The 22,768-nt window shown below is 39.0% G+C and overlaps 1 protein-coding gene across 1 annotated transcript in view; it reads left to right on the forward strand.

The window, feature by feature from the left end:
* The window catches only part of ERCC6L2 (ERCC excision repair 6 like 2), a 42,892-nt gene that overhangs the window by 15,500 nt on the left and 4,624 nt on the right, over positions 1–22,768 (forward strand). The window contains exons 7-10 of the mRNA XM_056848261.1: positions 1,836–1,949; positions 5,259–5,378; positions 19,748–19,819; positions 22,013–22,158. Of these exons, the coding sequence (XP_056704239.1) occupies positions 1,836–1,949; positions 5,259–5,378; positions 19,748–19,819; positions 22,013–22,158 (452 nt within the window). The remainder of the gene's footprint in view (positions 1–1,835; positions 1,950–5,258; positions 5,379–19,747; positions 19,820–22,012; positions 22,159–22,768) is intronic.

Consider the following 22,768-nt stretch of genomic DNA (forward strand, 5'->3'; position numbering starts at 1 on the left):
TTTAATTCAGTTTGCAAACACATCTTGAAAATGCAAAAAGTGTTTTATGGTTATTCCTTTCATTACTGCCATATAACCAAAATTAGTTCAGGAGTGTGTAAAATTTGATCATCACTTTAATACTTGTTTACTACCCATTTAATAGGTACTCATGGTACAAAATTGGACTGGATTGATTGGCTGGATGATTTTGGTTCTAAAATGTTCCAGTTGATCTTGATGTGCCTGAAATTACCCTTGAAGCAGAGCAGTCAGTCACTTTAAAGTTGAAAGAAATTATTGAGGAGTGGGAGTATGTTTTTTTGGGATGCACATTTAGAAATTATCTTTCTAAATTATACTGGATGCTTAGGGCTGCAAACCTCCAGGTAGTAGTTGGAGATCTCCTGTTATTACAGCTGATCTCCAGCTGATAGAGATCCGTTCACCTGGAGAAAATGGCTGCTTTGGCAATTGGGCTCTATAACATTGAAGCCCCTCCCCTCCCGAAACCCCGCCCTCCTTAGGCTCCGCCCCAAAAATCTCCTGCCTGTGGTGAAGAGGGGCCTGGTAACCTGGTAACACTCTGAACCCTAAGTATATTTACTCGGGATTAATTCTCCTGGAAGAAGGTTCAAGTGTGATTAAGTTTGTTACTGAACTTGTTCTGCAAAAAGCAAGCAATGCTAAGAGTTGTGACAGGTTAGGAAGAAAGTAATCCTTGTGGATGTGTCTTGCACAAAGTTCCAAAGGAAGAAATCAAAGTCTTCATAACTCCCATTAATTTCAGTGGCACAGAGCTCATTCAGGAAAGTTCTTGGCATGGATGTATTGGTCCTTTAATTTACAGGGAAATCTTCTAATTAGGGTTGCCAATTCTGAGTTGTGCAATTCCTGGAGATTTTGGGAGAGACGCTTGGGGAGGATGGGGTCTGGGGAGAGGAAGGAGCTTGACTGGGCGCGGAGTCCTCCCTCCTAAGCAGCCATTTTCTCAGGGGAAATGATTTTTGTAGTCTGGAAATCAGTTGTAATCCCGGAAAAATCTCCAGGCCCGACCTGGAGGATGGCAACCCTATTCCTGATGGGAACTTCTCGGAGAGCTGCTAACAGCCAAGAGCAAGCCTAGCTGAGCTCCAGCAACTCTGGTAGGGCTGATCAGCTCAGACTGGACAGGTGTTGGCACAGGAGGAAACAACACATGAGTCTGCCAATTATTGTCATTACTGCCGACAGGACCACAGGGGCTGCTCAACCCAGCTTTCTACTGGACCAATTTAACATCCCAGTCCATCAGTGGTTCCCAGTCAATTGTGTCTGGATGTGATACTTGAAAAGTGATTGGCTTATTAGAACACTTCCAGTGACTTATTTTCATGTAGTGTTTCTCTTCCTCTGATCTTAGTGAAGGCAACAGTTCCTTTCATAGAAAAAAAATGATTAACATCAGGTCCCCTTAAACCCCAACCCCAGTAATCTGTTTAATGTCCAAGATGTAAGTTCAGTATGGCCTCTTTTATCACTAAATACCACAATTCCTAGGGGGAGGAGGATGAACTGGCATACCCTTTGAACTCATAATTTTGCATTTAAACACCATTGCATAATTGTGTATAGAAAATTGCATATTTATCCATTCATAATTAATTACCAGTTTTATGATTTTGGAAGTTTTGTAGAATGTAACATAATTTTTTGCATTTCCAACATCATGAAATTTAACCTTGTGTCCCAGAGCCAGAAGTCTAAACACATTCTTTCTTTGGACAGCAATGATGAAAATAAAGATTTTGCCTGCCTTACAGCATATAGTTCTAAGCTGGTTTAACCTCTTTGCCTTTCAATTTATATTTTTACAGACAAATGTACATGGTGAAACGATGCAAGCCTTGTATTTCAGTTACCTGACAATTCTTCGTAAGATTGCTAATCATGCTGCACTGTTACAAACCGACAACACTAGCAAACAGCAGGTTAGTTTCCTAGAATATTCATGGCCAGAGCAGAGATGTGAAGAAGAATCTTGCTGGTAAATTCCACTCTGCAATTCCATGACTTTTTAGTATTGGAGCATATATTGCTATTCTGCAAATCAAATACACTTCCTAGTAGTTTCAGTATATTTCTGACACTTCAGCACAGTGATACTAGTAAGGTTTTAAGAGGAGTGTCTCGCACTCTGTTTCCCTCGCCTGGGTTCTGCTCCCACTCCTAAGTTCTACTACTGGAAAAGACAATAATCCTAGGAAAAGTTGAAGGAAGCAGGAAAAGAGGAAGACCCAACATGAGATGGATTGACTCTACGAAGGAAGCCACAGCCCTCAGTCTGTAAGACCTGAGCGAGGCTGTTAACAATAGGACATTTTGGAGGACATGAATTCATAGGGTCGCTGTAAGTCAGAATCGACTTGATGGCACTTCTCTCTCTCTCTCATACACACACACACTACTCTGACCCCTTGCTTATCTTTCAACCTTTTCAAGCATAGAAGGAGCAGACTAAAAAGGGTGAAGAGCAGGAGCACTGTGTCCAACTGGCACTGCTTCCTATGTGCTAGCAGCCAACAGGAGGCTTCTCCCCTGAGTGCCTTTTTCTTTACCTGCAGATCCCATGTTGAGACACAGGGTGATATGAGCCTCCAAGCAATGCTGGCAAACTTGTTAAAGCTTACTGGGAAGGTTGGGCAGTCAGTTTTTATGACAAAGGTTTTTATAACAGGGGCTTGAAAGCATGGTTTCTGTCACAGATAGAGTAAGATGGGTTTACCACTACTGTTTGTTGGGTAACAGTTACCCATACAGCCTGCCATGAGCCTCACAGCTATCCTTTTCTTCCTCTCTGTCTCTTGACAGCTGTGAGCCTCTGCATCCATTCTGTCTGTCCTGCCTGGACATTCAGTGAGTGGTCTGCAGAATGTAGTCTTGTTTAACATCAGGATGCATACTGGAGGCTGGCTACAGGATGATTCTTTCAGAGGGAGAGGGGGAGAGAGAGAGATCAGATGTGCTCTTGAAGGCCATAAGGTGAATGGGGAATAATCTCAACTCCATATGTCTTGCCTTTCAGTATCCCCACTGCCCTCAGTCACCTTCCCACAGCCTAATTACCTTCCTCCCACTCTCCACTATCTAAATTCTCTTTCCACATGCTATGTGTCATTTCTTGCCTTTCAAATTACCCATTCATTTCAAAATAGACTTCCGTACCCCACCTCCAGTCTTTCCGGCTGAAACATCCATGTCACCTGTGTCTTTTTCTTCTTATAAGTAGAATTCATTCCACACCCTTCCGCCTCAGCTTCAAATATGGGCAAACTGAAAATGCCACATTATGCTCTGCTTTGATATTCTGCACTCTGTTCCCCTATATTTTTTCACACTGCTTGACTCCAGCATTGTTAATCAGTGGTGTGGAAGAGTTTGACACCTCCCCAGTGACAAATTCCTTGACAGAAGGGACTTCTGTAGGCAGAGAGAAGAATACGTGGATCCATGCTTTGTTTCAGATCCCTGCTCAGCCATGAAGTTTGAAGGACAGCCATGGGCAAGTCAAAGACTAGTCTGTTTCAAAGTTTGTATAAGGAATTGCCCCATGTATTCTACTTGAAGGAAGTCTAGGATACAAATTGTGAAATATATATGAATACAAGGAGGAACCCGCAAGGACTTGTGGGAGGTGTCTCATTTTCCCCTCCCCCACAATTTCTTCCTTACCGTCCTTGAAAGCTCCAAAGCCTCTCCCCTTTTCCTGCTTCCTTCTCTCCTTATAGGGTTGCCAACCTCCAGGTGGGGCCTGGAGATCACCTAGAATCACAACATCTCCCAACTACAGAGATCAGTTCCCCCTTAGGGATGCCATCTCCGGGTTGGGAAATTCTGGAGATTTGGGGGTGGAACCTTGGGAGGGTGTTAGGGGAGGGAAATGACCTTAGCAGAGTATAATGCTATAGAGTCCACTCTCCAAATCAGCCATTTTCTGCTGTGACCTCTTCCTTCCCCAAACCCTGTCCTCCTTAGACTGTACCACAAAATCTCCAGGAATTTCCCAATCGAGCTGGCAAGCCTGGCCCCAGTGAGTCTTCCCTCAAAGGCCAAAATAGGCCTGGAAAGGACTCTGCTGCCTCTCCCGACTTTTACTTATAGAAACTAAAGCCTGGAATGCTGTGATTGCCTAGCAACAGCCGCTGAGGGAATCCATTGCTTAAAGCAACAGACACTCCTTTTTTAGATTTATTAAATACAGTCATTGACCAACATAACAATAAAAAAGAAACAATCACAATAGTACGCAATCATACAATGGTACAGTTACTGAGCTGTTTCACATAGCAACAACTATCTTTGTATTCTGGTAACAATATAACAAAACTTCGCCACTATGTGTGAGATAGGGGATTCTTATCTTAAAGTAGAAAATTCACCCTTAAGACACTAACATGACTCATGTGGCTAGTATATCCAGGGAATCTGCACAGCAGGGGCAAGATTAGGCAATTTCTGACATCCCTATAGAATTCACAATTCAGTCAAATATGAGTAATTGACTCGATCACGTTGGCACTGCGGGGGCATAACCTCCATAGGCTAGTGTTGGGATCTTCCACTAAGCAAGGCTGATAGAAAGGCATTAAACCGAGCTCTACAGAAGCCCATCGGTATTTAGCAAAGTTGATAGAGACACTCCTTTTATCATTTTTGGGTTTTTTAAACCCTCCAGTGTATTTTTTTTAAGATCTCACATTTTCCTGCAAACCTGGGGACCTTTTCAGGTTTCAGGTAGAAAGATCTGTCTTGCCCATTCACAGTTCCAGACACTGGATTTAAGCCTCCAAAATTTGGCTGACTTTGCTATTAGACTATAATGATGATAAAAATATTTAGCGATTGAAAAGTGCTTTATATATATTTTTATACCAAGCATAATCTCAGAGGGTAGCCATGCTGGTCTTCAGTAGAACAGTTAGATTCAAATCCAGTAGCACCTTAGAGACCAACAAGATTTTCAGAGTATAAGCTTTTGAGAGTCAAAGCTCCCTTTCTCGGACACAAGTAGGAATGGAGATCTGAGTCCTTTTTCCCAGTCAGAAGGTGGGAGGGGTGTTGTAAAGAATGCTTGTAAAGGATGCAGAGGTACAGTGCATATTGCAATCAACTTGATTAGAGCAGACGGGAAATGTTTGGGGTCAGGATATTCTGTCACTCATTTTAGTAGAGAGATTGGTTACTAATAAGGTGAAACTGAATTCTGAAACTTTTTTGTCTGTAACTATGTTTCATTTCAGGAAGCTCACATCACGAGGGTGTGCAACCAGGTTTTTTCCAAATTTCCTGATTTCATGCAGCTTAGCAAAGATGTCGCCTTTGAAACTATTTCAGATCCGAAGTATAGTGGGAAAATGAAGGTAAATGTTCAATGGTCAGGGAGAGGACAGTCGTCTACCTTGTAACACCTAGTATTTATTATTTTTCAGATTTATGATTAAGGCCTTGTAACACCTAGTATTTATTATTTTTCAGATTTATGATTAAGGCCCTCCTTTTACATATCATTGGATTCAGAGATATCAGTTGTGTTTTAGACCACACAGCAGTCTCATAGTTAACGTTAATTACAGGGTAGTTCTCTAATGGAAGATATATTGGTGCAAATCCACTGTGACTTTCTTAAGAATGTTAAGCATAAACAGTAGTGTAATGATTGCCACTGTTAAATTGTTACACATTTTTACCCTGTAATATGCTCTCTTTTCTGTTTTGCAGTCAGCATGCCATTTGTGAAAAGTTATGACGGAGCACTGTAGCTCTGGTCTCTTGGTTACTTACGTGGGAGCTCCATAGACATGTTGGAGCTCTTTGTGGGGTTTTGGATCAGTCTGTATGTATGTTGTGGCCTTTTCCAGCATAACCAATAGGTTTACATAACTCTGCTTGTCTTGTTTATGCTTTGACTTATCCAACAGACCCCAGGCAGGAATATACTGAAGATCTTGAATAAAAAATGAAATTTAATATATTGCAAACAGCCCTCTACAAAATGGAAGGTGTTAAACTGTTTTCAGAAGATATTTAGATAAACCTGCAGTGGAAAAAAATACCTCAGTTATGGAACAATTGTCAAAGATACTCCTTTGTGTGCCATTTAAATTTGGAACACAGGTATTTCCATTAACAGAACAGTATCTCTTAGAGTTTGTAATAAAATTCCAGGAAGGAAGCAGTCTATAAAGTTGCAGTCTTTTATACACATACCTGGGAGTAAGTCCCACTAAATTAATTGATATTTATTTCTGGCTAAACATTGTTTAACTGATTTAGTGCTATCAGTAGGTTGGATATCCCAGAATAGCCGAATCTTGTCAGATCCTGGAAGCTAAGTAGGGTTGGCCCTGGTTAGTATTTGGATGGGAGACCATCAAGGAATATCAGGGTTGCATGGCAGAGGCCACCTCTGAACATCTCTCACCTTGAAAACATGATGGAGTCGCCGTAAGTCAGCTGTGACTTGACAGCAAAAACAAAACACAAACAAAAAATTACATTATATGCCTTACAATGGAATGCAGTATCCACAAGATTTTATTTTCATATTTCAAAGTTAGTGTACTTTTCTGGTGTTATTTTTTTGCTGATCAATCAGTAAATCAAGTCAGCTACTACCAGTAGAAAGCAATAGAATGGCATGTTGAAGAGCACTGCTTAATTGAATGTTCTTTGCATAACGCCAGACTTCCGCCCTAATGAAAGTGATGATTTTATGTTCTCAGTTCATATGAGTTCTTGGCCTGGCTTCCACTGAATGGCAAAGTTCCATTTGTCCTATACACAGAGACCAGTTCCTGGGCTGAATCATAATGTAGTTGCATACCATGAGGCAGCCAAGAAACTGAACCCAGGAGAGGGTTGTGCAGAGGAAGAGGTGAGGTTATATAGTCAATACTCTCTTTTGATGGGACTGAGAAAGGCTGCATGTTGCCAACCCAGTGGTTTTCCGGGTGCAACCTTATATATTCTTCCATGGAGGCAAATACCTGCCTCCACCAATAGGAACTCCATAGAAAGTTGCAAAACATTTTGCGCCCACTAACAGTCACCAAACGTGACTGTAATTCCTGTAATATGCAAGCACACTGAACCTGCCATAAGGACTTACATATGGATAGTTATATCATCATTTATTTATCAAGGTCAAAGATCAGTTCATAGAAAAAGAAATGTCATAAATAATTAAAAATGTTTGATCAAGTAAAACAAAAATAGTTACAACAACTCTTGGTAAAATGGTCTGTTTAACATAAAAGACAGCTTCTTCTGCCTTATTACACATGCCCTGGCACAGAATCTCGCAACCTGATAGGTAATATCTTTAACAGAATCATCTAATAACAAAGTAGTGTGGCTAACTATCTGGGAAGCTAGACAAAATTGGATCGATTAACATTTTACGTATGTCTTGATAAAATGGGCAGTGTAAAAGAACATGTTCAACTGTTTCCACCATTCCAGATTGACATAGACAAGAGGCGGAGTTCATAAGGGAGGCAGGCATATCTCCCTTCAAGAAGAGCAGATGGGAGGGCATTAAAGCAGGCCAAGGTAAAGGCTCTCCGATATTTAGGGTAATCTAAGGCATAGAGATAATTTGTGGGGGACAAAAAATTAATATGGTTTTCCACTACTGGAACCAAATGAGCCCTTGATCTGTCAGCTTGAAGGGTAGTGTCCCAAAACCTCTGTTTAGCTATAGTTTTTGCTCCTTGGTAGCCAAGATTTAATAGAGTTGTGCTTGATAAACCTAAACGTTGCAATTTATCCTCAATTGATTAAATCCATCTTGAGGAAAAATTATCTGCAAAGATTAGGGGAGTTAAACCAGATGTGAACAGCTTTAGCTTTAACCAATAAGAAATAGCATGGTACCAAGCACGTGTTTCTAATGTCACCATCCCGGCTTCCAGTCTGATCAGTGCATTTGAAATACATTGTGGGACTCCGAACAGGGATCTGAGGAACTTAGACTGGACTACTTCTAATTTGTAGTATCTGTTATAGAGGCATATCTGCAACCCAAACATGAGTTGAGGAATCACCTTTCCCTGGAAAACTTTCATAGCAGAAGGTATGTGGGAACCCCCTTTTGTAAGAAAGAATCTCAGAGTTGCCATAGCAGTCCTCTGAGATTACTGAGACACTTGGGACAGCTGAGCTGACCATGAGCCAGAGGCTTGAAATACTATGCCTAGGTATCTGAACACCTTGACTTGGTCGATCTCATGACCATCTATCTGCCACTTATGTTTTATGGTCTTATGAGAGAAGACCATAATTTTGGTCTTAGTGAAGTTAATTAATGAGTGCTCCTCTTTACAATAGTTCACAAGAGCTGTAAGCCCTATCTCTGTATGAGCTAAGATTACTGTGTCATCTGCATACAAAAGTGTGGAGATTGGTCTGTTTGCCATGTTGGGTGGATGGAAATTAGAGTTGGATAAACATCGTACCATAGAGTTTATATAAAAATTAAAGAGCAGAGGAGCTAAAATGCATCCTTGTTTCACTCCTCTTTTAACTGGGATCTTATGTGATAAATAACCTTGGGGGTTACATCTCACTGCCAAGTAATTGTTCTCATGGAGTGTGCGTATGAGGGCAAGCAGTCTCCGGTCTATAGTGGAAGCTTCTAATTTTTTCCAGAGTCTGTTATGTCTAATGCTATCAAACGCCGTGTTATAATTAATGAAGGCTGCATAAAGCCCCCACCCCCCCAGCGGTCTGTCAGTATATTTCTCTACCAAGTGGTGTAGAGTCAGACATTGGTCCATTATGGAGCAGCCTCCATATGGATACTGTAGTTATATATTCAGCAACCCCATTCTTGGTTAATATGGATTGTTAGTATGAAATTTCTAGTGTCGTGTCCTTGTCCAGGAGGAGGCAGACATAGGAAGCCCAGAATACCAAGGCAAAGGGTGGGAGGCAGGCAGTAGTTCTCAATACATTGCTTCCCAGATTTCTGGGTCTGTTTCTTCCCCGCTGGGAACGGTCTAGAAAGCAAAAGACCAGAGTGTGTGAATAAAGAAAGAACCCTCTTTTCTAGCCTTTGGCTTCCCAATGCTTACAACTCCAGGTTTGTATGCCCAGGCTCTGGAGCCACAGGATGAACAGGGTGGAAATTACTCCCCTGTATGACCTGTTTTTGCATGGGAAATTGAGTCCAGTGAACAAGTCCTACCACTGCCTGCCTGGGGTGTGAGCACTCACCGCGTTCAGGCAGGCACTAAAAATTGTTTAGATGGTTGTTCATAAGGAGAGTATGGCCCAGAGTGTGAGTCCCTGCCACTGCCTAAATGTCCATGTACATTTTAACAGTACTTTCATCTATGTGGTCTCTTGCATCATTTTAGCATTGTACAACTTCATGGTTGTTGTTTTTTTAAAGAGAAGAATGCATATGGCATTTAGCTTTAACTGGACGCTTATCCCCAGGAGATTTTCTGTAATTTTTTTTCAATCTGCCAAAGTTTCAGCTAAGAGAAAGCTATGGAAATCTTGCACAGACAGCCTTTAAAATTGAATTTTACTTCAAAGCTCAAATATTTAATGTAGAATTTTCAATCTAAAAAGTGCATGCATAATTTAATCTACCGTAATTTTGAAACAGTGAGACTGGAATAGAGAACTGTACAGTGATCGTAGGAGCAAGTGTTATTTTGCAGGCCTTCTGTTTGGAATTACAAGACCTGTGGCTACAAATTACTTCAACTCTGCTGTTCTACTTGTTGCTGCTCTTCTGGAGTATATCAGGGCTAATGCGGGACACATTGTATGAGATATGATTGGGGATCGCTTGATTAAAAACTGGAATCTTGTAGCATTTTGTAGCGTTAAAGACTAACAAAATTCCACAAGAATCTTGGTTTGTTTTTGTTTTCTGCTCCAACAAGTCTAGTGAGGCCTCTGATATTACTTGTTGAATAAATGGTTTTGCAGAAACATAAAAACAACCTTAGTTCTCACCAAGAAATCAGAAGCTATGGGTCCCCATTATTTTATTTGTACCTGATTTGCAGTTCCATTCTAGTTGCAGTCAATAGTTAAGTGCCGACTTCCACTTCCGTTGCTGATCACCGTGGCAGCACGATTCTCGAGCCCCGATCAAAGTGGCAAGGGAGGGAGGGAATCCCCCCTCCCCCGAACAACAGCCACGGCTCCCCTTGAAGTAGAGGGGAAGCTGAGCAAGCGGCCGGCTCGCGGCTTGCCCTTGATGCGCTCCCTGCCTTGGAAGCGGCGGGGAGCGTTCGGGCGAACCAGCGGAGAAGCAGGCGCCATTGTTCTCAGGCTGATCGGGACGGCGGTTTAAAGGCACGGAAGAAACAACAGGTTTTTTTTTACTCTTTTGATGTACAACTAGTGATTCACGGGGGTGTCTGGTGGTATAACTCATAGGGAGAAGCAAGCTGGTTTTTTTTTTCTATACTTGCTAACGAATACAAAAAGAAACTTGGCTTTTTGCCAGACTGTGGCGCAGTTGAATTTCCTGCTCTGTTGACTTTGACAGTTTTAAGAGATATCCAGCAGATTTATGATCACTGAGCTGGCTCTTCAAGATTGACTTTACCAGTTAAATGCTCCATTACTGAGATTCTTTGAACTGATGTTGTGAGACTGTCATCTCTCCCCCCCCCTCTCCTCTCCTTTGGATTACAAATGTTGCATTTTTGAGCCCTTCAATGGGAGATAAAGAAGGAAAAAATAAAAAGGACTCAGAAAAGCACCCTAAAGTACTTATTAAAGACCCCAAGACCCTTCAGACTCAATTATCTATGCAAACAAAAAGAAGACCATCTCTCACTAGTCCAGCTATTTCTCCAGATTCCTCCCCAGTAACAGGATCAACTTCTTTGGCAAAAATGACTAAGAAAGCTGATGCCACGCTGAACTCTTTGCAAGAGCTGCTAACAAAAACACTTCAGGAAGTGACATCAGTTAAAACTGAAGTGGTTGAAGTCAAAAAAGAAGTGACAGAAGTAAAATCTGAAGTTGTCTCAATGAAGCAAGATATGGACTATGTAAAGCAAGGTCTTAACCAGAATACTGCAGCTATCTCAACATTGCAGGACTCTATCTCAGCTTTGACTGTGAAGCAAGACAAGTTGGAGGCGAAACAGCAAAAACAAGCAAAGGAAAATAAAGAAACCAGAAAAAAGGTTGATACTATGGAACTTGTACTGGAGGCCCGCCAGGAACGTGAAGAACGGCAAGAGGATAATGTGGCGATGTTAGAAATGCGGATAAAGGAGAGCTGGATTCGTATTCGCGGATTTAAAGAACGGACTGAAGGTTCTGACCTGAAAGAATATTTGAAAGTGCTCCTGGCTGATTTTTTGCAAGAAGAAGAAGCAATAGTGGAAGGGATGATAATTACAGCTTATAGAGTCAACTCTGCTTATGCAGCCAGAAACAAAGTTCCAAGGGATTGCTTGGTACAGCTTTTTTCAAGATCTCACCGGGACCTGATACTAAATAAACATTACAACAATCCTTTAACAATAGAAGGTCAACCAGTGAGACTAATGAAGGAGATACCAGGGAGACTACTGAGAAAAAGAAAGGAGTTTGCAGAATTGGTGGCAAGGCTGAGATATAATGGAATACAACATAGATGGGAATACCCTCAAGGAGTCTCATTTATATTCAAAACAAAGAGGTTCAAACTTACTGACATGGCTAAAGTTGATCAGTTCTTTCGGAGATATGAAGGAGAATTAAGTAAACCACCACAACAACCAATTAAAGAACTGGTTGAAAAGAATCTTACAGAGAATGAGAAGGCTGCAGAAGCTTCAGGAGGAAAATCTCTGACGGAAGAAGAGGACACAGACTGAATTAGGGTCTGAGGATTTATGAGAAGGAGATGGGGATACTATTGGGGGAGGAGGGGGGGAAGGGGTATTATACCTGGGGGAAAATTTGAGTTACTAACCAACAAATGATGAAGATACTATCATGGAATGTTAATGGTTTAAACTCTCCAAATAAGAGGAGAAAAATATTCTATCATCTACAGAAATCAAAAGCTAACATTTTTTGTTTACAGGAGACACATATTTTAACAAAAGAGGTTTTAAGATTAGAACAAAATAAATTAGGTAAACTGTTTACTTCATGTAATGATAAGAAAAAGGTTAATGGAATAGCTATGTACATTCCTTTAATATTTGAACCAAAGATGTTGTATAAAGACAGGGAAGGGAGGATTTTGATGGTAGAGGTTCTGTGTGGTTACCAAAAAATAGTATTAGTCGGTATATATGCACCTAATAATAACCAAAAATTATTTTATATGGATCTAATATCGACATTGGCTGAATATGCTACGGAAAATATGTTATGGATGGGTGATTTCAATGGAGTAACAGATCCTCGTTTAGATAGATCAGCAAAAAAAAAACAGGGGAAATTTGAAGGTAAAATACCTGGTATTTTTGATCATTTAACAGAACAATGGGAAATGTTTGATGCGTGGAGAATGAAAAAAGGTAATAAAAAGGGATATACTTTTTACTCTTCAAGACATAAATCTCACTCTAGAATAGATATGATTTGGCTATCTAAAGATATTATATGCAAACTAGATGACCTTGAAATTTTACCGAAGGTTCTTTCAGATCATAATGCACTGTTGTTGCAAATGAATTTGGGAATTAAGAAAAACAAATCTTGGCATATTAATGAATATTTATTAAAAAATAAGAAAATTACAGACAAAATAAAAGTAGAAATACAACATTATTTTCAAGATAACATAAATAAAGGCACATCTGAAGATGTTGTCTGGGATGCGGGGAAAGCAGTGATAAGAGGCATTTTAATACAACAAAACTCGCGGTGGTTTAGAGAAAGAGAGTCAAAAAAGAAAAAAATACTGGAGGAAATTAAACAGGCGGAAATACAGTTAAGAAAAGCACAAACCAAATTACTTAAACAAGAACAGATTGATAAAATAAAAACTTGGCAACAACAATATGAGATTTTATTAACTACCGATATAGAAAGAAAAATATTATATAATAGACAAAGATTTTTTGAACATTCAAATAAACCAGGCAAAATGTTAGCATGGCAACTTAAACATAAAGAGAGGAGAAAGCCAATATTGAAAATAAGGAAGGATGGAAAAATTTTATTAGATAAACAAAAAATTACAGAAACTTTTATAGATTATTATTCTAATCTTTATACACAGGGAATAGTTTTAGAAAAAGAGATAGAAAAATATTTAACACAATTTGTATGGGATAAAATCTCACAGGAACAGAAAGAATTATTAGATGCAGAAATAACATTAGAGGAGTTAAAATCAGTAATAAAGAAAAGTAAATTAAACAAAGCACCAGGAGAAGATGGCTTCACAAATCTTTATTACAAAACTTTTATGGATCAACTATCACCAAATTTATTGAGAGTTATGAATAATTGTATACAGGGAGGATCCATTCCAAATACCTGGAAGAAAGCAAATATAGTTTTAATACCTAAACCAAACGCTGATTTAATGGAAGTTAAAAACTATAGACCAATATCATTATTAAACAATGATTATAAAATGTTTGTGATGATTTTAGCGAATAGATTGAAGAAAATTCTTAATAGTATTATACATGAAGACCAAGCAGGATTCCTTCCGGGGAGGTTAATCAATCAAAATGTTAGAGTTGTGTTAGACTTACTAGAATATGCAGAATTTGATAATACACCTTTTGCAATGATATTTTTAGATGCAGAAAAAGCGTTTGACAATGTAAATTGGAATTTTATGAGGAAAGTGTTAGAATATATGGGTTTTGGTGATAAATTTCAAAAGGTTATTGGAAATATTTATACTTGTCAAACTGCTAAGCTAATAATTAATGGAGAATTATCATCACAATTTGAAATACAAAAGGGCACCAGACAAGGGTGCCCCCTTTCACCACTGTTGTTTATTATTATTTTAGAGGTATTGATGAGAAAAATTAGAATGAATGCAGAGATTGTAGGTTATAAAATAGGGAGAAATCATTATAAAGTTAAGGCATATGCAGATGATTTAGTGTGTTTTTTAACTGATCCTATTACTCAGATAGCTGAATGGAGCAAAATGATTGAGGTTTACGGAAAACTTGCAGGCTTTAAAATAAACAAAAATAAAACTAAAATATTGGTCAAAAATATTACACTCTTGCAGCAGCAGGAATTAGCGAGAGTAACAGGTTTTGGTATAGAACATAAAGTAAAATATCTGGGAATATGGTTAACTCCTAACAATTTTAACCTATTTAAAAATAATTATGAAAAAACATGGCAACAAATAAATACCGATTTGACAAATTGGGAAAAAATACCCTTATCATTGTGGGGTAGAGTATCGGTGATTAAAATGATGGTATTACCCAGGATGCTTTTTTTATTTCAAAATTTACCGATTATTAAGGGGTTCAAAGTTTTTAAAATTTGGAAGAAGGATATTCAAAAATTTTTGTGGGGAAAAGGAAAACATAGAATAGCGTATAAAAATTTGATTCAATTAAGAGAAACAGGAGGATTAGGTTTACCTGACTTGCAACAATATTATGAGGCTTCCTGCTTTCTCTGGTTAAAAACCTGGATTAAATTAGAAAATTATCGATTATTAGAGTTAGAAGGGTATAATCTTCGATATGGCTGGCATGCATATCTGTGGTATGAAAAGGAAAAGGTAAACAGAGATTTTAAAATTCATATTATTAGAGCTGGGTTATTTCAAATTTGGACAAAATATAAGAAGACTTTAGAAAATACGACCCCGGGGTGGATTAATCCAATAGAAGCTTATATGAAGAGGGGAAAACAATTAAACTTAGATATAGAGATATATAGGGGTATTATTGAATGGAAGGAGAGTAAATGGGCTTTAAAAAGCAGGGAAGAGTTAAATATAAAAGACTGGTTTTTATATTATAAACTACAAGATATTTTTAATAAAGATAGTAAACTTGGATTCAGTAAAAATAAATCCGAGTTAGAAAAGATATTAGATAAAGGAAATAAAGGATTGATTGGTAGGATGTATAAATTATTGATGACTATTAATTTAGAACAAGAAAGAATTAAACCAGTCATGATCAAATGGATGCAGGATTTAGGATTCAATATAGACCTGGATAAATGGGAAAATTTATGGAAGAGGGAGTTTAAATTTACAATAACTAATGAAATTAGAGAAAATCTCTATAAAATGTTTTATAGATGGCATATAACCCCATTTATGATATCTAAAATGAACAGTCAAGATAAAGGAATCTGTTGGAAATGTGGAAAAGAAAGAGGAACTTATATGCATGTCTGGTGGACTTGTAAAAAAATCAAAAAATTTTGGAAAAAAATAATAAAAGAAACAAATAATTTGATTAATAGTAAAGTGAAAAGAAAACCATTATTTTGTTTATTGGGAATACCCACAAACGATATTCATGATCGGGATAGGATTATTTGTCAATATAGTTTTGCTGCTGCAAGGATTGTGATAGCGAGAGTATGGAAACAAACAAGTAAACCCTCAATTACAGAATGGAGAGAGAAAGTGTGGTTATATATGAGGATGGCCAGATTAACAGAAATTCTGCATGGAAATGATTTGGAAGAATTTAAGTTAACATGGTTTAAGGCTACCTCATATTGGGATAAGTTGGCAAAAATGGATTTTACTTTGTTATTTAGTGAGCTATAGAAAATTATTCTTTAAGCAATATTAGAATTTAGATAAATAAATAAAGCTACCGGACACTTCTATGGAAGTCATGGTGATGGGTCACTTTTGGTGGGTGGGGGGAAAGGGTATTTTTCTTTTGATGAATGTATTAAAAAATGAAATGTATTCAATATGTTATGTGAATACCCTTTTATATCTATATATGTATTTTTTTTCTTTCTTTTTTTTCTTGTTTCTTTTTTCTTTTCTTTTTTTTTTATATTGTAAAATTCAATAAAAAATTATAAAAAAAAAAAAAAAAAAATAGTTAAGTGCCATGCAGTTTTAAGCCCTGACCAGGATAGCCCAGGATAGCCTGATGTCATCAGAATTCAGAAGTTAAGCAGGGTTGACCCTGAAAAGTGTTTGGATGGGAGACCTCCAAGGAATACCAGGGTTATGATGTGGAGGCAGGCAATGGCAAACCACCTCTGAACGTCTCTTGCATTAAAAACCCCACCGGGGTCTCCATAAGTCAATTGTGACTTGACTGTGGAAAATAACCACCCAGTTTTAAGTCCATAGGTTGTGTAATTCCTATGCCATTTCTTGTGCTTGCCATTTTCTGGCTGATGGAAGGGAAGAGCCTCCCTCCCGATGCATGAGGGGAGGTAAAGAGAAGAGAATTTTCTGACTGCTGTAACTCCACAGTGCTGCATTAAAGATGCTCCTTGCACTGGTGTTATATTTCACATGCAGGAGTGGGCCCACTCTTCATTCTGAGATGAGAAGGGCAGGGGAGCAGCATGAACAAGGGGCTTCCTTTTTCCTAAGGTCCAATTCCCAAAGGGCACTGGAATGTTGGGGCATTGGAGGAAATATAGCCCCCCTCTGCATGTCATTTCCTTTCTGTAAGTGAGAATTCTGACTGTGCACACAAGGGCAGGTGTGTGTGTGTGTATGGCGGGGTTATACCTGACCCCATGATGTTGGGTGGTAGCATAGTACAGTTGTTTTCTCACCCCTAGTCATCTCTTTCCATATCTAATGTTAAGAATTCAAATTTCTTTATTATAGCAGTTATTTCAATGCATGGTACTAGTAAAAATGGATACTAGTCATGATGCATACCTGTTCTCTCCAGAATCAGATGAGGATGCCTATTATATTAGGTGCTTTGGAACACAGGCAAGACAATGCTGCAGCAGTTTGTAGGCTTCCTAGAGGCATCTGATTGGCCGCTGTTTGAACAGACTGCTGGACTTGATGGACCTTGGTCTGATCCAGCATGGTCTTTCTTATGTTCTTATTCTATTTTGTAGTTATCTCCATCAAGTTTCAATCCCTGTCCTAAGTACAGTGTTAGTAATTGTAAGAGAATTTACTCCCTTTTTTGTTCTGTTTTTATCAAATTCTATTCCAAGGCAGCCCTGACCTGGATGGCCCAGGCTAGCCTGATCTCATCAGATCTCAGAAGCTAAGCAGGGTCAGCCCTGGTTAGTATTTGGATGGGAGACCACCAAGGAAGTCCAGGGTTGCTGTGCAAAGGAAGGCACTGGCAAACCACCTCTGTTAGTCTCTTGCCTTGAAAACCCCATAAGGGGTCGCCATAAGTTGGCTGTGACTTGACGGCACTTTACACACACACACACATCCCAAGTCAGATACAATTGTTAAAAAGAAAGCTGGTTATAATAAGAGTCATACTCTTTTTACAGCCTCATCACAAGACTAAAGTAAGGAGGTTGCCCTATGTGTGCCTGAGAGAGCAACACTATATATTGGAGGATAAGATCCCATAGGTAATTAGAGATCTGTATAGGTCGAGAAAGTTTGCAGAAAAGTGGAGGGAACCAATCCAGACCTTTGGGGCAGTAGCATAATGCACTCATGGTAAATCAGACCCATCCGTCAATGGGCTTCTGCATTTGCCTATCAGTTTCTGCTTCCCATCAGTGATTGAAGGCACCCCTATGGAATTCATCATGCAGCCTTTCTGGAAGGTTAGGAAGGCGTGAGATTCTGTAGGACCAATAAACATTATGCAGCTACACTCAAGAGCTTCTGTTGCTTAGCAGTCTGTTGGTTCTTGTTTGGATTAGTTTGCTTTTTATGTTTTTCTTTCTCCCTATTATCAAAATAATTAAACAAGAGTATGGATTAGTATGGTTTTCTTTTTGACTTTTAATGGTTTGCTTCTTACCTTTCCTGACTTCCAAGCTGCTACTTCTCAGCTGCAGAATACCTAAATTCCCAAGTGACTCGACATTGGTTCACTTTATTTAAACAAACAAGGTGATTTGTTTTCAGGATCTCCACTAGGGAATTACTTATATGAACATATTTGTTCTCTTTTTTCCCCATTAGCATTGGACCAAAACCTTTTCATTCCTTAAACTTGCTTCTTGTGCTTAAAAAAAATAAATTTGAAACAGCAGAATGTATATTTTTGCACGTTAAAACTATCCAGTTTTGCCATTTGAAAATTTCTAAGCAAGCTGTAAACTGAAACGCTACAAATATTTCTGATTTGTGCCTCTTTAATTCATTTTATAATTGGATGATACTATTTTACAGCGTAGGTTATTTTGCATTCAAGATTTTATCTGCATTATCCTTTATCATTTTAATGTTGTGCTTTCCCAGAACTCTGTGCAAATTAAGAGGTTATTTATTGCTGAATAAATAACATTGTTTAAATATTTATTGCCCAGTGGGATTTGACTACAGACATGGGGCAGAAAATTCTTCTTTTCCCCTTTGTGTCTTGCTTCTGCACGGTGTTCTGGAATCGCTGTTTCCAGATGTGGACATGCTTCTTTTGAAAATAACAGTATTACTATTATATAGAATGTCCTAGATTATTTGCTTCTCTACCAGAAGAACATTGCGTGTGGGCGGAATATTGGCATTTTAAGATCTGTGTGAAGTCTGGGAAGCCAGAACCTATTGTAAACAGAGCAATAGAGGACAGTAGAAGCTGGGAGGGGGATTCCAGCTGACAGATTATTTTTAGAAGACAAGTTCCAAGAAGTCTGAACTGGGATGTAACACAGCTGATTTTAAAAGAGGGTTAAAGCTCTCTTCAGGGTGTCTGCATGAATTTTTTAAAATATAGGTTATGTGGATATGGCCTTATAGACAAACTGGATCTGTTTGTCTATAAAGCCATGGCCACATAGTCTAGTTGCCTGTTTTAAAATATAGGTTATTACAAATGTGTGTCCTTTGCAGCCCTTGCTGTGTGACAGTTTTAAAATGACTTTTCCTTTGCTGGTCCACTTATCCAGATTAAATTTTATATTGGTATGGGCAAAGTCCCACAGAAACTTTTCTGTATTAGCAGAGAAAGTTGCATTAAAAGATTTATTTTGGTCATGTTGGCACATACACAGACTTCTGACAGTTTAGTGTTCTCTCTACTTTTACAGCTTGTGAAGTTTCTCTCAGGACTCAGATTTAAAGCACTGTCCCAGCTTGTTTGTTGTGCTCGCCTGCATCCCTTGCCTCTACTACCTCCCTCCTTCTCACTCTCCTTCTTTGACACTTTCTGGTTTGATTAAACTATATTTAAGGAGCAATCCTTAGCAGATCTAATCAGAAGTCCCATTTTAGTCAATGAGGCTTACTCCCAAGAAAGTGTTCTTAGGATTATAGCCTTAGTTATGACATCTGAATGAAGAGGGCAAATAGGAGTTTCTCCCCCTGACTCAAACTGGGGTCCTGATCCTTGGTTAAATCCCAGTTTCGAATACTGACCTGTGGAGGAAAAGAAACTCTAGTTTACCAAGGCAACTATATGTGGACTTTGCAGCAAATAAGCTCTGTGTGTGTGAAGAGGAGGAGGTGGGAAGGGTGTGCGCAAGCAGAGGAGAGAACCTGTGTTCATGCTGAACGCTGACAAATCTCTTGTTTCATTAGAGGTTATCATGACATTTGAGTGATGTCCAATTTTTTGTGGTTGAAAATGATGTATATGTTGTATTTGTTGCTCTACTTTCTTTTTTGGAAAATATTGTGAAGGTACTGAGATTTGGCTGGCTGAAATCAATGTTCTTTTTCTAGGTTCTACAGAAACTTTTAAATCACTTCAGGAAAAACAAGGATAAAGTGCTCCTTTTTTCCTTTTCTACCAAGGTGAGCTATACATTATCTTGATATGATTTATGTTATCACTATGTCAGTGATGGCGAACCTTTTAGAGACCAAATGTCCAAACTGCAACCCAAAACCCACTTATTTATCGCCAAGTGCCAATACGACAATTTAACCTGAGGTTAATACTGAGGTTTTAGTTTAGAAAAAACAACTCATACATTCACATATTTTGTGTTAAAAGAAAAACACAACAACAGAGCTTTCAATGATACAAACAACTTTTTATTGAAAGGTAAAAGTTTGCATTTGGCATGCATCTCTCCAGGACTCGTCCTCTGCTCAGCCACCAGACATTATTGTACATAAGTAAACAATTATACTGTGCCTGAACCTCCTCAAGAAGTTCTTGAAACTGTCGACAATTCAGAGCACGAGCCATGATGTAATTCACCATTTTTGTGACATCTTTAGGACATCGTCAATTTTTTTAACAATTAATGTGATTTTTGCTGTTGTGTGCATGCTGATAATTTGTCTACCCTTGGCTCATACTTTGTAAGTTTGAGAGCAACACATGCAGCACTCAGTTCATCTGTTAGCCTGTTTCTGGTGTCAGATTTGATATAATTCAAAGCTGAAAACAGCTGCTCACAAGCATAAGATGATCCAAACAAAGTAAGGAAAGCAATGCCAAGTGCTTTCATTGACTTAAAATTATTTGGCAGAGAATTCCACACTTTAAGGATTTCATTTTCAGAACTAACTGTACTGTCCTTTGGCATCCCTTCTATCTTCTCAAGTGTTTCACGCAGGTCATAGAATTTATTTTTCCAGATAGAGCTTTCTTGAAATTCTATTAGCTCGATTTCCAGATTTTCTAAATCTAACCAGTGTAGGCAGGAAAGATCAAGTTCATCAAATTTGGCTTTATCTGGAGAAGTAAGAAAACACAGGGTTGTCTCCATCTTACGGAACTGTAAAAATCTCTTATTAAAATTCACCTTTGCAGCTGCTACAATGCTAGAAAATTCCTTGTAGATTTCCTGATGGCTTGTAGGATTGTCTGCAAATGTTGTAGAATTTTCTAAATGCTTTTTTAGATGGGCGGGGCCCCAGACAAACTGAAGACGGGCGGGGCCCGACAAACAGCTGAGCTGTTTGGGGGGGGCGTGGCAAGGTGCTCGGCCACAGCTTCCCCCGTCCAAACTGAAGACGGGCGGGGCCTCGACAAACAGCTGAGCTGCCCCGCAGCTCAGCTGTGGGGGGGCATGGCAAGGTGCTCGGCCACAGCCTCCCCCGTCCAAATTGAAGACTGGCGGGGCCCTACAAACAGCTGAGCTGCAGGCGCAGCTTAGCTGAGAGAGAGGGAGGGGCTTGCCCCGGTGCAAGGAAAGGGAGGGCGCCAGCGCAGGCTTGGGGAGCATGGGCTTGGGGAGAAGGAGCACTGCCCTCACCACGGCAACACGGCACAGCCCTAGGCAGACGAGACGGGTCCGCGCGGGCCCACAGAGAGGGCTCGGCGTGCCGGCTGCAGCACACGTGCCATAGGTTCGCCAACACGGCACTATGTGGTAAAATGTAAAGCACTGGAAACAAAAATGTCTTTAGAAATCATATGTACTCTGTTAGACATGGTGATCTATTCTGTGGCTGGTGGTTGTGGGTTTCTTTTGGTGTAAACATCAGCAATTTTTAGTTTTCCCATAGTGAAATAGATGTGTGCACAGTCACTATATGGTAATTTACAGTCAGTTTGTACACTTTTTCCTAAAGAGAAGTATTTTTCCCCTTTAGGGCCAGTGTGAAGCACCTCAATGATAAACTAAAGCTCTCTAGTCTTTTGAGCAAGTGATTAGGCCAGACTCTCTTGTCTCTCTTACATGTAGAATTTCTGCAAGAGAGAAATGAAATTTGGGAAATGGCTTGTGTGTTGAAACAGGACTGCCCAGACTGAAAAATAAATGTAAATAAATTTGCGATCTCTGCATAGTTTGAAGCTTTCAAAGGGAATGTGATGATATTCAAGTGGTATCATTACTGCAAATACAAAATGGGAATGTTCAAGTGTTTCTGTTATATGATAAACAATTGTAATTCTGTGACTCAAAATAAAAGGGTGATGGTAGAAATGCTCTGGATAGTTCCAGACTTTCAGGACACTTGATCGCTCTGGTTTATGGTGGCTGTTTTTAAATAGTACTAATTGCCTGTTCTCTTCATCTTTTCCTTCAGTTACTTGATGTGCTGGAACAGTATTGTATGGCATCTGGGCTAGATTACCGAAGACTGGATGGAAATACAAAGGCAGAGGACAGGGTCAGGATAGTAAAAGAGTTCAACTGCATGGAAGAAGTTAACATTTGCCTCGTTTCTACAATGTAAGAAAATGCTGTGTCTGCTTTTGTCTAGGTAGTTAGAGATTTATAGCAAATTTACTGCACTCCCATTTGATTGATCTTGCATTTTGTCACTTCCTTGGGAAGAAGCAATAACATTACTGTCTGCTGTTATAAGACTGGGAAGTAGACTGCATCAATCAAAGCTATTTGGGTAGAAATGAGTCATATCCCTTACGTATGTCCATGTTTGTTAAATCTTCCTCTCTCCTTTTTGGGGACTGCTTGAGAATATTAAAGAAAACAAATGAATTTTAGACCAAAGTTGCTTATTTTTGTTTCACTTTTGGAACCAACATAATCACTAATAAATTCATTTTCAAAGATCTTCATCTTAAATGTTTTGTGCATGAAACCAGTAGTAACATGTACCCATAGAAAAATCACAAATTCAGTAAAACTGTGACTACATCTTTTATGGGCACATAAATGGTCTAGTTTCTTAATTCATTTCTCATAGTATAATTATCCCTTTAAGATGTATCTTTTCATTTATGTCACTCACAAGACTGCTGTTTTGTTGGGCATCCTACTGAATTTGATACTAGTTTTTCATGTTAGCATCTGAAGCTGTGTGACATTCATGGCTCTT

The sequence above is a fragment of the Euleptes europaea genome, chromosome 4, assembly GCF_029931775.1.
Source record: "Euleptes europaea isolate rEulEur1 chromosome 4, rEulEur1.hap1, whole genome shotgun sequence".
Taxonomy (NCBI): domain Eukaryota; kingdom Metazoa; phylum Chordata; class Lepidosauria; order Squamata; family Sphaerodactylidae; genus Euleptes; species Euleptes europaea.